Raw genomic sequence first — 13,472 nt, forward strand, 5'->3', positions numbered from 1 at the left:
CAAGGGCTGAAACGAAGCTGCGCCCAAATATCGCGAAAACGGTGGCCGCCCGCGAGTTCTCGCGATGTTTGGCCCGGCGAAGGGTAGCCATTTTGGAATCGGCGCGGAGGCTGAGTGCCCCCGCGGCGGCGGCGGCGGCGTCTGCCATCCTGCTGCCGGGACCAAGGCCGGCCCCGCGGCTGTCAGGCCCATGGGTGGCCTGACCGACACGATGTGGCGGCTCCGCTGCAAAGCCAAGGACGGCACCTATGTTTTGCAGGAGTTGTCCAGCCGGACGCGGGTGCGGGAGCTCCAGGGCCAAATTGCTGCCATCACGGGGATCGCCCCGGACTGTCAGCGAATCCTCGTGGGATACCCACCCGAGTGCCTGGACCTCAGCAATGGGGACGCCATGCTGGGGGATCTGCCCATCCAGTCAGGTAAGGGCATCGGATCGGGGCTGGGGCCCGGGGAAGCCTGGGAGGATGGCCAGGGGCTTGCGGGAGAGCACACAGTAGAGGCGCGGCGGCTGCGGGCCGGCCCGGGCTTTGAGGACCCGGCTGCGGGCAGGTGGAAGCTGGAGAACTCGGGCGGTGGCCGGGACGCGCTGTGCCCCCTTCCTCCATCTGCTTTCTAGCCTGTCTGCGAAACGTCTCATTCATTTTGTTTCCCCTCGGCGTCCACAAAGGCATGCATTCAGTAGGACCTATTTCCTCCGTCCTGATGGTCCATGCCCCTGTACCGCTGAACGAAGATGGCAGGTCTGAAGGAGGCGGGGTGCTTGTCTTGCTTGCTTCCCTGGTTTGTTTCTGCGATCACCTTCCTGTGTATATACTGCCTTGGGCGGGTGTCCTCGCTGTAGCGCTTGCTTGTGCACGTCCCCTGAAGGGCCCATCAAGTTCTAAGCAGCAGCAGCTATTTCTGTCCAGCATGGAACCTGGAATAGCAGCCTTGATCCTGAAAGGCTTCCCGCGGTTGTATCTGGGATCCTGTAAACAGCCAACAGGCTGGGTAACTTTCCGGGCGAGGGGAGCCCCCTAGTGGTCCAGACTCCAGACCATGATGAACAGCTGGTGGAAGATGTGCGCTTGTTAAAAACAGAGCAAACAAGCATAAGGACATTTTGTTCTGGAGGTGTCTCTTTTCAGGGAACTATGAAGGTGCTTAGCCCGGGCCCCTTCTCAGAGTTGGGATGCAACCTAAGATGTTCTGGGTTTCTGTTTGTCTTGAACTTGAGGAAGATTCGGTTGAACCAGCAGTATTGTTAGCAGGTGGTCACTTGTTTGCAAAGCTGGGTTCTCCCTGCTGACCCCAGCTTACACTTTAACTCCTTCTGTTTGTGATTAACGGACTTGGCTAGTGAACCCCCCCCCCCCGTTTCGTCTCCGCAGTTCTGGATTTGTGTTCTTGTTTTGAACAGGCGACATGCTGATCGTTGAAGAAGACCAAGCCAGGCCCCACGCCTCCCCTGCGTTCGCCAGACATGGTGCTCCTTGTTATGCCAGGGAGGCGGTGCCCATGCTTACCAGGACCGTGGTCCCAGCAGACAACTCTTGCCTCTTCACCAGTGTGTACTACGTTGTTGAAGGAGGGGTCCTGAACCCAGCCTGCGCCCCTGAGATGAGACGCCTCATAGCACGCATTGTAGCAAGCGACCCAGATTTCTATAGCGAAGCGATCCTGGGGAAAACCAATCAGGAGTACTGTGAATGGATCAAAAGGGATGACACGTGGGGAGGAGCCATTGAAATATCGATTTTGTCTAAATTTTATCAGTGCGAAATTTGTGTGGTGGATACACAGACAGTAAGAATTGACCGTTTTGGGGAAGACGCAGGCTACTCCAAAAGGGTCCTGCTTATATATGATGGCGTCCACTATGATCCGCTTCAGCGTAACTTTCCCGACCCCGACACCCCTCCTCTGACCATTTTCTCCTCTAATGATGATATCGTTCTGGTACAAGCACTGGAATTAGCGGATGAAGCGAAAAGGAAGAGACAGTTTACGGATGTAAACCGCTTCACCCTGAGATGCATGATATGTCAAAAGGGGTTAACTGGACAGGCAGAAGCAAGGGAGCATGCCAAAGAGACGGGCCACACCAACTTCGGCGAAGTCTGATCTCTGCGTGATGAGGCTTGACCCCTACTACCTCACAGATCCAGAAGGTTCTGGGTTTTCCAATAAGCTACTCGTAACCTTAAAGACACCATGCTTGAATCATCCTTTTAACTTAGAACCACGAAGGCACTGAAATTCCTTGTTAAGATTAAAATTAGTGTGCACGTTTACAGATGTGTCTACAGCGGTGGTACATGCCCTCTTCCTGCTGGGGTGACAGAATAGGTGGTCCTTTCTACCTGCCGGCACTAACCTGAAGATTGAGTTTTCGCGTTGTAAGTTAGCACCCAGCAGCACTAACGTGTAGAAGAAAACGGCTGCCCGTTTTGGGTAAAGCGGAAGGCTTCATGTGAGGCCACTGGACGTAAACCACAGTGTCTCCAGTAACTGCGTCCTTTTAAAAACTCTTGCGTTAATAGTGTCTAAATTATGAATTGACTCCTCAAAAGAAGATACACCGACTTGTCAAAACTGATTTTATATTGCAATTTGGTAGACTTTCTAAATGTGTACTTAACCAGTCACAAGTACATTACAAGCAATTTTTACAGGGATGAGTCTTTCCCTGAGAATGTTACCTAAAAAAACAGAAACTGCTGGTGCCCACTTTAGGATCGTTAGGGTATAGAAGGAGAATGTATGAGGGGAAAGGTGCCTGAGCCGCTTACTGAAGCTTTAAAAGACCATTGGCCTCGTGTTTGAATGCAACTCATTTATTAATCTTTGTCACATTGGATACATTTTAGTTAAGCAGGGTATTTTTTTAACTGAAGTACCATGAAATTTGAATGCTTGAATTTTGCCTTTTTACATAAAGATTTGAAGGGATTTAATTTCCTCAGCTTTTTGTTAAGAGCACTTCCTCCAACTCCTAAAAAAAAAAAGTCTTTATCTAAAGTGCTAATGATTATGCTTTGGTTTGGATTTTGTGAGAGCTTTTGCTTATCTAAACATTATGTTTTTATATCTTAGCCTTATCCTGCCACTAATGCTCTTGTAATAATTTCACCTTTCTGCAAATTATTGCTTATCCATGATCTTGATCTTGGACTTTTGAAGAATTTTAAAGTAATTGGGATAATAATGTTGAATGAATTAGTTTCACTTCCAAAATATGGCAGTTTGAAAACTGTTGCCTTACCTGAATAAGCTTCTTCCTAATATTAGATGTATAGCCATTTGCTTGGTGGGCTAATCCTTAAAGCAAACCCTCTAAAACTTAGCTTCACTATGAGATCTTCCAGATAAAAATTTTCTACCTCTTTTCGTGAATCTTCTGACGATCAGGGATGCTAAATTTTAATTTGTTGTGTATTAGCTCACATAATGTGAAGAGGCTTAATGTTGTGAAGTTTTCTTACATTGGTCTCATTTTTAAGTGTCTCCCTTAGAAAACTAATGGTATGCTTTAACGCACTAAATTCTTTTTCACTATATCTTGTTGACAAATGTCATACAACTGAGATCTACTTTTAGCACTTTCACTTGGTGGAGGTAGCCATATTAAATTAGGGAACACATAAGCAATGTAGGGGAAAAGTACCTTTAAGGAACAAGTCACTAAATATACAGGAAATCATTAGATGACATTTTTTTTAGTACTTTTTATGTGAATAGCCTCTTTAGGCAAAAGTTGCTATGGTCAGTATAACTTAAAAGTGTTTAATTTTCTATTTTAATGAGCCTTAAAAATAGCACTTGTAAGTTTGTGATAATTAATGTTTGGCAATCATAATGTGTACAGATGAATATGATTGAAAATCTCTTGGTACTTGTCTGTCCTCCAGTCTAAAAAGTTTTTGTATCTCTTATTTTTCCCAGAAAATACTAAATTTAAAATTCTAAGTGAAGAGTATACTACTGGGTAACAGCTATCAAATTGTTTTCCTTCCTTTCTTAGGTACTTCAGGAGCCAAACTTGACATTTACTAACTGGAATTTTAGAGAAGTATATTCATGCAACAGATATTTATTGAGTAACTTATAATGTACCAGGCATCTATTAATGTTTCCCAACATAAATTTCTGTCACTTTAAAATTGAGTATACTCTACCTACATTGGGTTACGTTAGCAAATAGAAAAAGAACCTGATAACTTATAAAATTAAATCCCTCCATTTAAAATATTGTTGGTATATGTAAGCTTATAGCAAGTGTTTGTTCAGGGGATCTTATTTTATTCTAGTTTACTGTTGTCTAAGTTGTCCATTCACCAATTAGAGACTGACATTGCTCTCAGTAATGGCTTTTTAAAATTGATCAGCTGCTGAAATTCAGCACTAGGACTTTAATGTTCTGATCATGGAAAATTCAAGATGGCAGATCATTTGACTTAATTGTTGAGGATTAAAAACCTAAGCTTGTACTCATTCTAAACTCAAGTTTATGAGCCTCACAGAATTTATAGTTTGTTACTGCACTTACTAAACTCTTGAAATTACTTCACTAATGTGTAAATTCTAATCTTGAGACTTAGAAAACCTATGGATTTAGTACTTGCAGTGGGATTAAAAGGAACTTTGTCTTAAACTTGTGCTTGAGCAGAATGAAACCATTCTTCCTAGTCATTGTTTTTGACTGCCATACAAGAATATTTTTTTAATTAAAATGAAAATAGTTTACATTAGTGGCTGAGTGAAGATTGTGCTTTCCCATCCCCTCACTCCTTTCCGTTATTCTTCTTTCCTTTACTCTTTGGATTTAAAAATTAGGTGTAGGGCTATAAAGATGCACTTCTGGAGAGAGTGATTTCCGAAGTTAAAATTTTATCCTTGGTCATTTTTTGATGCGATAGCCACATTAAGACCCCATCTTCTGTTAATGTCTGTGGTTGATTTTTTAAATCCCATGCATGAAAAATGGGTACAGTCGAGTGGTACCCTTGAAAGTATGGCTGCTGGTCAGCTAACCCTATAGGAAAAAACTAATATAGTCATGCCACTTGATTATTACTTGAAGTTCACGTGCCCACAGAATCATCATCAGGAATGATGATGCCCCGAAGTGCCCGTGCCTAATCTCCTTATCAAGCCTATTCTTTTTATCCTACACAGGCTTTAAAACAGATGTTGCAGGCTACCCTAGCTAAACATCGTTTTCTCCGTCTTTTGAAAAAAATTAGAATGAGGAGTATGCAAGGTTAGCGGCAGAGTGATTTTTCTTCTTTACAAATTAGATGGCCTTCCTAAACTTCCATGTGTTAAGATTTATGTTCTATCATGTGTTGAAATAGGCATTTGTTATTATTTGCAGCACTTTAAAAAATACGAAATAAAAGTTTACATGTTAGCCCTCTCCAGGGATCTTAAAGACATAATTCTTGAGCTGCTTACAATCAGCTATTCACTATTAACAATTACCATCAGTGTATAGTGTATCCAGTGGTACAACGTTCTGGTGTTTTGATAACAGTAGCACACAATTTCAGTAGCTACTAGGGGCATGCTCTGTGCCCTAGTGTTCAAAATGTTAATTCTCTAATGTGATTGTTCTTTATCATTCATTGTACAGTGCAGTATTCAAATTGGTTCTTATAGCACAAAGATGACTGTAACAACTTTGAAAAGATTAGATTCTTAAAACTCATCATGTGTTTCTAGGCAAACTTACTTTAAGGGAGCTGATTTTTGAGTCAGAGGCCTTAAAAGTATCATAGGTAATAAGCAACATTTTTAAGACTACAGTGAAACACTTGATTTGAATAAGCTAGTTTACTAACTAAAGATGTTTTCTTAACGAAAAGTTACAATATTTCAGCACATTTCATCCAATTGAGAATGTAAAACTTCCCTGATTGTAGGAAAGAGTTTTATTTATTTTCTGCAAAAATTGGCTGGTTTTGTGTTTATAGTGCTTAGCATATTTGACTTTGAAGAAATGACTACATTGATAATTGAATTGTGGGGTGCTGATTTCCGTCTTGGTTCCTGTGACTCTAAAAGAGATTGATAGCCCCCCCGTGCTGTTTTAGAGTGAAGGGAGAAAGGGGTAAGAGGATAAAGTACCACTTAAACAGAAGAGGTCCTCAAATGGCTGCTTTCCTAGTCATGAATTATGCTTATTGGAAAAACTTTCAAGCAATGCCTTTGTGTGGCCTTAAGCCTTCTCCCCTGGCATAGAATGTAGCAGGGTCATAACTGAAAAGCTAGTCATTAAAGTATAAAACCATGAATATAAGCATTTTGGTAAGATGCCTTTTTAATACTTGTTTTTAAAAATACAACCCTACAACTAGAGTTTAGGGATGATTTGGTTAAGTTGTAGGTAAAAAAAAAATTAACCTAAGAAAGCTTTAGAATGTCTACTAAGATAACATAAGCCTGACTGTATAACTGATATAGGACATGTAGCTGTTTGTAGCCCATAAGTTACTTAAAAGGACCAGGGCACCCAGTTCCCGTCAGTGTTCCAGTTCACCTTGGTGCCATTCAGGACTCAAGTTGTTTACAGGAAATACAATTTCCTTAGCAAAATAATTCTTCCTTTTAAAAAGTATTGAATTCCGCTTAAGATACAAAATATGTATAGCTTGTAGAGCAGGATGTATTTTCTGTATTAATGCAGTAGAAGAGGAATACCTGAGGCAAGAAGAAAACCACAAGACTGTCAGACCAAGCGCTTTAGACCGGGGCTTGAAAAAGTAGTAGGGAAGAGCAAACCAGAACAAAGTTCTGTTTTTCTTGTTAAAAACATTTTTTGTAGTGAAAATGGACAGGGCTTTGTGGTTTTAAAAATGTTCTTTGGTCTGTTTGTCAGTATTTTTTTTTCAGTGAGTGCACTGCTGCTACCTGGGAGATGTCCAATTTTATTTTGTACGAAACTTATGTGATATTGCCATTGTCATTAAGATGCGTTGATTTTATTTATGAAGTGTATGATTTAAATATCCAAATGCTGTATGAAATGACTTGTTTTAAAGGAATAAATGAAGTGAAAATATTGTTGTCTGAGCATATTTTGGGGTGAGGTAAGGGGGCCAGTGAATAGCTGCTGCTATACTCAAGTTGCATAGTATTCATTATTAAAAGCTTAATAGACCACTGTTCTGTCTTGAGTGCCCAGATCTGCCAAATCTCACTCTGTAGGTGGAGTCTTAATGACTTCAGCAGGAGGAACTACTTTTCTCCTTTGTAACACCAAAGGGCATTTGAAATTTCCCTTCCTAACTCCCCATTTTCTGGTGTGCAGTCAGCTCCTGAGAGTTGGAATTCAACGTCTGTTGCTGACAAATTGTCAAATTGTGAAGGCTGAATATTCCCTTAAGTTTATAAAGGAGAGCTGTGTGAACTTAGATCTATTTGGAACCTGCAACATCTCTCCTGGAGCATTGACTTAATCTTTGACAATATTGGCATTTAAACATTTATTTGAAACAACATGAGTTACTAGGCTTGGCCAGTTTAGGCTCTAATTAAATTGAGCTAACCTCATTGAAAACTTTAAAATTATGGAAGTGGGTCCATAATGTAATTAATTTGCGCACCAGGACGAAATATATCTTTGGAGTCAGCATAACTCCAGCTTAAGAATAAGTTAGGCCAAACCTCATATTGAAAGGTCTGTAAGAAATCTCATGGTGTGTGCAGTGGTAGCTGGTTGAACAGTAACGGTACCCAAAATGTATTCATTACATTACCTGGGAACTTGTTAGAAATTCAAATTCTCCAAAAGAAATGAGGTCAGTAACCTGTTTTAACAAGCCCTCCGGGTGATTCTAGTGCTTTAATGATAACGTTGGAGAACCACCAGTTATACCGTGGTTGTTTAAATCAACTTGGAGAGAACTCTAATGGCTTACATCAGTGCTATGTTCTTGGCCTCATGCAATTTACTTCCATACACTAGTTAATACAGTTACTACATTTACAAAGAATATAAACCCAGAGAAGACGGATAGTCAATGAATGACAATTCAAAAATCACAGCAGGCTGAAAGCCCTAAGATTGCAGTTTGAGAAAAATGAATATGACTATAGTAAAGCATATGGATGAATATGTGATAGGGGATGCCAGCTCACGAAGGTCTTTTTATGTCATATGGGGACTTAGAATTTCATCTTGAATGCTATGAAAATACATCAAAGCATTTTGAGAGGAATGAAACTCCGATGTGCATCTATAAAATGGAAGATATAAAACAAGGAATTCCTTCATATTTCATAACCTATGATTCTACATGTAGTAAAATCCTGAGTCAGAGTAAGGAGGATAAGGAGCTAAAAAGAGATATGAGCGCAATCTCATGGGAACATGGGAGGATTGCTGGGAGGTGTTGAGTCTGGGTGAGATTAGGTATGGTGATGCTGTTAGCTGGCATGCAGATAGAGGCGGGAGGGCAGGTTGGAGGGGCAGGGGTCAGATGAGTTCAGTTTTGAACAACTTAAAATTTGGTGTTTCTTACAAAACTCTCTGGTGCTAATAGATGACCTCAGCCCTCAAACTTTCATTAGCACTCGGAGGAAAAGAACCACTGAATCCTCTAAATGTCCGTGATAGGTGGGCCAAAGTAACTCTGCTCTCAAAAAAGAAAGAAGAAAGAAAGCTGCTCCCAGGAACTACTTAATGGTTAAGCAATGTCAGAACTCCTTCATCCAAATCCAGTTAATAACACCGTTCACTTTCTATCTAATTATATTAGGATTAACACTGATATCACTTTGGTAAGAATTTAGTGATCTAATTCATCTTAATCTGGCCTATCAATTCCAAATTCTGATCACCTTTATCCAAATCCTTCCCTAGCTGTTTTCTCTTTAAAGAAAGCCCTTTTTAATACTTTTATTGATTTCAGAGAGGAAGGGAGAAGGAGAGAGAGGTAGAAACATCAATGATGAGAGAGAATCATTGATCAGCTGCCTCCTGCACACCCCCTACTGGGAATCCAGCCCACAACCTGGGCATGTGCCCTGACCAGGACTCAAGCCGTGACCTCCTGGTTTATAGGTTGATGCTCAACCACTGAGCCAGACTGGCTGGGCTAAAGCAAGCTCTTGCTATAAGGAATAAAACCTTTACTCCCCTCAATATGTTAGAAATATGCTCAGAAATATACTCAGCACATTGTAGCCTGCCCAATACCATGAACATTGTGGGCACCCAGCATTTCTTAGGGATGATGATATACATGTTCAAAGTAACCTCCTTTTTTCTTTAGCAAGGAAAAGGAGAAGAAAGACACTGATAGAAGCTACACTAATAAAAGATAAAGATGCAAATTGACCATACCTTTGCAATGCCCACCAGCCAATCAGGAGTGAGTATGCAAATTAACCCAACAAAGATGACAGGTTAATTTGCATATGCAGGCGCCAAGCAGCCGGGGGTGGGACCATGGTGACGACCCAGGCATTCTGCAATGCCCCAGCTGCTCTGGGCCTCTGGGCAGTGTGGGAAGGTGGAAAGGCAGTTCTGGGCCTGAGCAAAGGCAGTGCCAGCAGCCAGGGGAAGGAAGGCCCATTCTTGCGTGAATCTTTGTGCATTGGGCCTCTAGTGTGACTATAATGTGAGTGAACAAGTATCATGAATGGTTAGAATGGAGGCCCATGACTATTTTGCAGAGAGTTTGCCAATATAAGTTGTCTAAAGAGGAAAGATTGCCCAATGACTCTCTGTGGTATATTTCAGTTTTGAAGGGGTGTGTGTGTGTGTGTAGAAGTGTACCTGAGTGAGTAAGTGAGATGCCTCGCTGGGAGGCTGTACTCAGAAGGAAATAGTAAACTAGTCTCCAACGGTCAAGAAGATGACTGCCCCACAACAGCATGCCAGGATGGAGGAGTGAGGACACAGATGAGTCAGGTGAGCTGGACTGTAATTAGATTTCATGGAGTCAAGTCATCAAACAGGAATTCATACACAAAGAGCAATGACACACACACCACACTCCTCCAAAGATGACCTGCACCAATCAGGGAGCCTTAGCCTCTCAGATACTAGAATGTCTGGGTTTTGAAGCCCTCTCTTTCCCCTAGTCCCAGGCCTCCTTCCCAATTCTCTTGGAACCTTAGAGACTTGGTATTTTTCCAAGAGAGCAGAGAAAAAAACAAGATTCCAGGGTAAAACATTTAAAACCATAGAGAATAAAAAAACATGACATGCATGATGGTGATTTATTTCAGCCTGGGTGTATGTGTGTGTTGAGGAGGCAGGAGAGGAGGGAGGGGTGATGCTTGTAAGTAACTTCAACTGTAAGGTTCCTGTTCCAGTTCTTGAACTGGGCGTTAGGTACATTTCAATTAGCTGGAATATTTCATACTTTTCAAAAAGATGTCTAAAAGGAAAGAGGAACAGAAAGATCATGTTGTCTATGTCCCTGCGTCTACCTGGTAAAAGACAGGCGCTCTTCTTAACTATTTCGACTTTATTATAAACTGAAAAACTGTCAATTCACAAACAAGACTATGCCTGCTATCACTGTGAGGTTAATGCTCACAAGTCAATTCATTTTTTATTTTTACTTTTTAGCAAATGTTCGAATTACACACCTATGAAGCTGGATCAACTTCAGTGACTTCACCCATGGGTGTAACTCTAGTTACATTGAACTCCTCAGTAGGAGGTGCCCTTCCTCTTTCGTTAGTATTGTGACATCATACATGTTTGAATTACACATCATGAAGAGAGGTCATTGCCCTTAAATGCTCAATCAGCGCAGCCATCCATATCCTGCTGACAGGGTACTGGTTTTCTCCGAGGTTCCTCTACCTCCTTCCTCCTCACTAGTCCTGCCCCACCTCGTCTCTCTACCTGGGCTCCAGGATCACTGCACTTCTCATTTCCTACCCAATTATGATCATAGAAAGAGAAAAGATGAAAGCCATGTGTCATCTTGTGATGAAAGATATGAATAGTGACAAGACAGAAATGAGATGGGAAAGGATGAACCTAATGGCTAGAATTAGACCTGTAAATTATCCGAGTATTTCACGCTTCCTACTTAGGATTTTCTCCTAAGTCGAGGCTGACTGGCATCATACTGATACGTGGCAAGCTTGCTGTCATGGTGCCTACATTGAAATCTCTGCTCTGCCACCTTCTAGCTACATGATCTTGGACAAGTTATTTAACCTCCCTGTAAGGTTTGGATATTAACAGCATCTACCTTTTGAAGTTGAAATGAAGATGAAATGAAAGGGTGGATGAAAATGCTGAGCACAGCACAATACCTAATGCCCAGCAACAGCTTAATAAATGTTGGCAATTATTATGGGCATTGACTTTAATTTTCCTTCCTGCCCTTTTGACACTGAGGAAAACCTACGTCCAGGAAAGATCAGCATCCAGGCAAAAATCACAAGTGGTAAAAGTAGCTTCCATACTTGGAGGGAGATTTCTTCCTGAAAGTACCGGATTCTTCCACCTACTCTCTTCTCCCTGCTTCTCCTGGTTACCTACAGGTGCCAAAAATCCGCCATGGGAGGATTCAGGAGTTGCTAACCTGGTGGGTAATTTATTTTGTTTTTATTTATGAATGGTTATTGCTACCTTCCATGAACAGCTAAGAGACCAGAGACCCAACGACAACAAGCATGTTCTCTCCATTGAGGCTGTCCAGGCACTTTTGTAGCAGGGAACTCTCCGGAGAGAAAATTGTTTCGTTTCCCGCAGAAAGAAATGAGGCCAAGAAGGCCCTTGGCGATCTGGGGGGCGGGTGGCGGCGGGGGGGGGGGGGGGGGGGGACAAGGGTGTGTCATCCCTAGTCTTAGGCATCCCTAGTCTTAAGCATCTCTTAAACACTATGGGCTGCTGGGCAAAGGCTTGAGAATGAAAGTGATTCTGAAAGATTAGAAAAGTCATGAACGAAATTGGCCACAGAGGATTTTAATTTGGGGAATTCTGGGGAAAACTTCGTTCCAAGTGGAAGAAGGCAGCTCTAGATAGAAAACCAAGTTTCAGACAGATGCGTAAAAGAGCAGACTGCCTAGTGGACTGTTTCTTTATATGAAGACGTAATTTAAAAAACTATTTTATTTTATTTTATTTTATTTTATTGCCTACTCCCTCACTGCCAACTCTCCTTTTCCAGTCTCAGCCCAAACCAGCCCTCCGTTTTTTAAAAGGGCTCTTTATTGGCTCTTAATAGGGGAAGGAATGGCAAGAGATGATTGGCTAAGTGAGAGCAGCACCGCCCTGCCCATTCCCCTCCCACACCTTCCCTGGAGAAACAGCTGGAATGAGAAGGAGGGAGAGAATGCTGGGATTGGCTGAGAGTCAGGCAGGGTGGGGCGAACCAGCACAGATGAAGCATTTACCTGTCCAGGTAAGTCAGGAAGAGGTCAAAAGAAGAAAACAGCGGGAGGCAGGGGAAGCAGGCTCTGTCCGCGTCTCCGCCCTTTGAAATATAAGGGTATTTCTTTCCTCTCTTCAGCCCCCCACCCAGTAAAGGTGAGTTCATCGCTAACCAACTATTGCTTAGACTGTAGCAAGGTGTGTGTGTGTGAGGGGGTAGGGGGCTGTGTGGGAACTCAGAGCTAGAGGGTTGTGGGGAGCCCTATACACCCCAGCTAGCGGGCTTTCCTCTCTGTTCCTCAACTCCCAGAGGCCAGTCGGGGATGCAAGAAGGTTGGATTGAAGTGCTTTTGTGGAGACCAGGGCTGGAATGTTTTTTTTTTTCTTTCCACCTGCTTATTTAGGTTGGATAAGTGTACAAGGGGGGGAAATAGGTTTGTTTTGGAAATTTCCATCTCTGAGCAATTCCAATTGACTTGTGACTTTGGACAAGAATCGTTGGAGTAGAGAAGTCAAAATGCAGTAAGGCCCAGGGAATGGGAGTAATTTTTTCCATTGCATTTCCACTGGAAACTCTCCCATGGCTTTATCAACTCACCCACTATCTTTATTTAAGTAAAGGGTGCAGTGTGTGTGTGTGTGTGTGTGTGTGTGTGTGTGTGTGTGTGTCTAATACTGGCAATGTGATAATGGAGCTTTCTGTGGACAGGTGTGTAAGGCATGAGCTCCGCTGGGTTGTTTGTGAGGGGAGGCGAGGTTTGGTTACATTGGAAAAACTCCAGCTCAGGCTACCAGCTCATCTCTGGAAACCTCATGGACAAGCCAGTCGCAGAGTCCCCTTTATTTGGGTTCAACTCAATTAATTTTCTGACTTGACCTGTGAATAGACATGGAGACTGGCAAACCGAAAGCTGCTTGACTGTGCTGGGGCCTCACCCACATTTTTATGACTCTTTCGCGGTAGCATGCTGACTCTGGTAGGAGTGCCGAGTGGGGCTCAGGTCACAGGAGTGTGATCGTGTCCACAGAGAGAACCAGCCCCGGGTGTGCTTTCATCAGGGTTCCCAGTTAGCAGCTTGTTTGACAGGTTTACTTGCACAAGGAAGTTGGATGCAGAAGTCAAGTCAGAATAGTAAGTCAGCTC

General features: G+C 42.5%; 1 protein-coding gene across 1 annotated transcript; it reads left to right on the forward strand.

The window, feature by feature from the left end:
- Window positions 1-64: 64 nt before the first annotated feature.
- Window positions 65-7,043, forward strand: YOD1 (YOD1 deubiquitinase; the record flags this gene model as incomplete). The annotated part of the gene is made up of 2 exons (XM_081112380.1): window positions 65-419; window positions 1,400-7,043. 2 exons carry the CDS (start codon window positions 65-67, stop codon window positions 2,101-2,103), a joined length of 1,059 nt encoding a protein of 352 aa, XP_080968506.1. The 3' UTR covers window positions 2,104-7,043.
- Between the last annotated feature and the right edge of the window lie 6,429 nt (window positions 7,044-13,472).

This window comes from Myotis nattereri (assembly GCF_964212035.1).
Source record: "Myotis nattereri genome assembly, chromosome: 18".
NCBI lineage: Eukaryota > Metazoa > Chordata > Mammalia > Chiroptera > Vespertilionidae > Myotis > Myotis nattereri.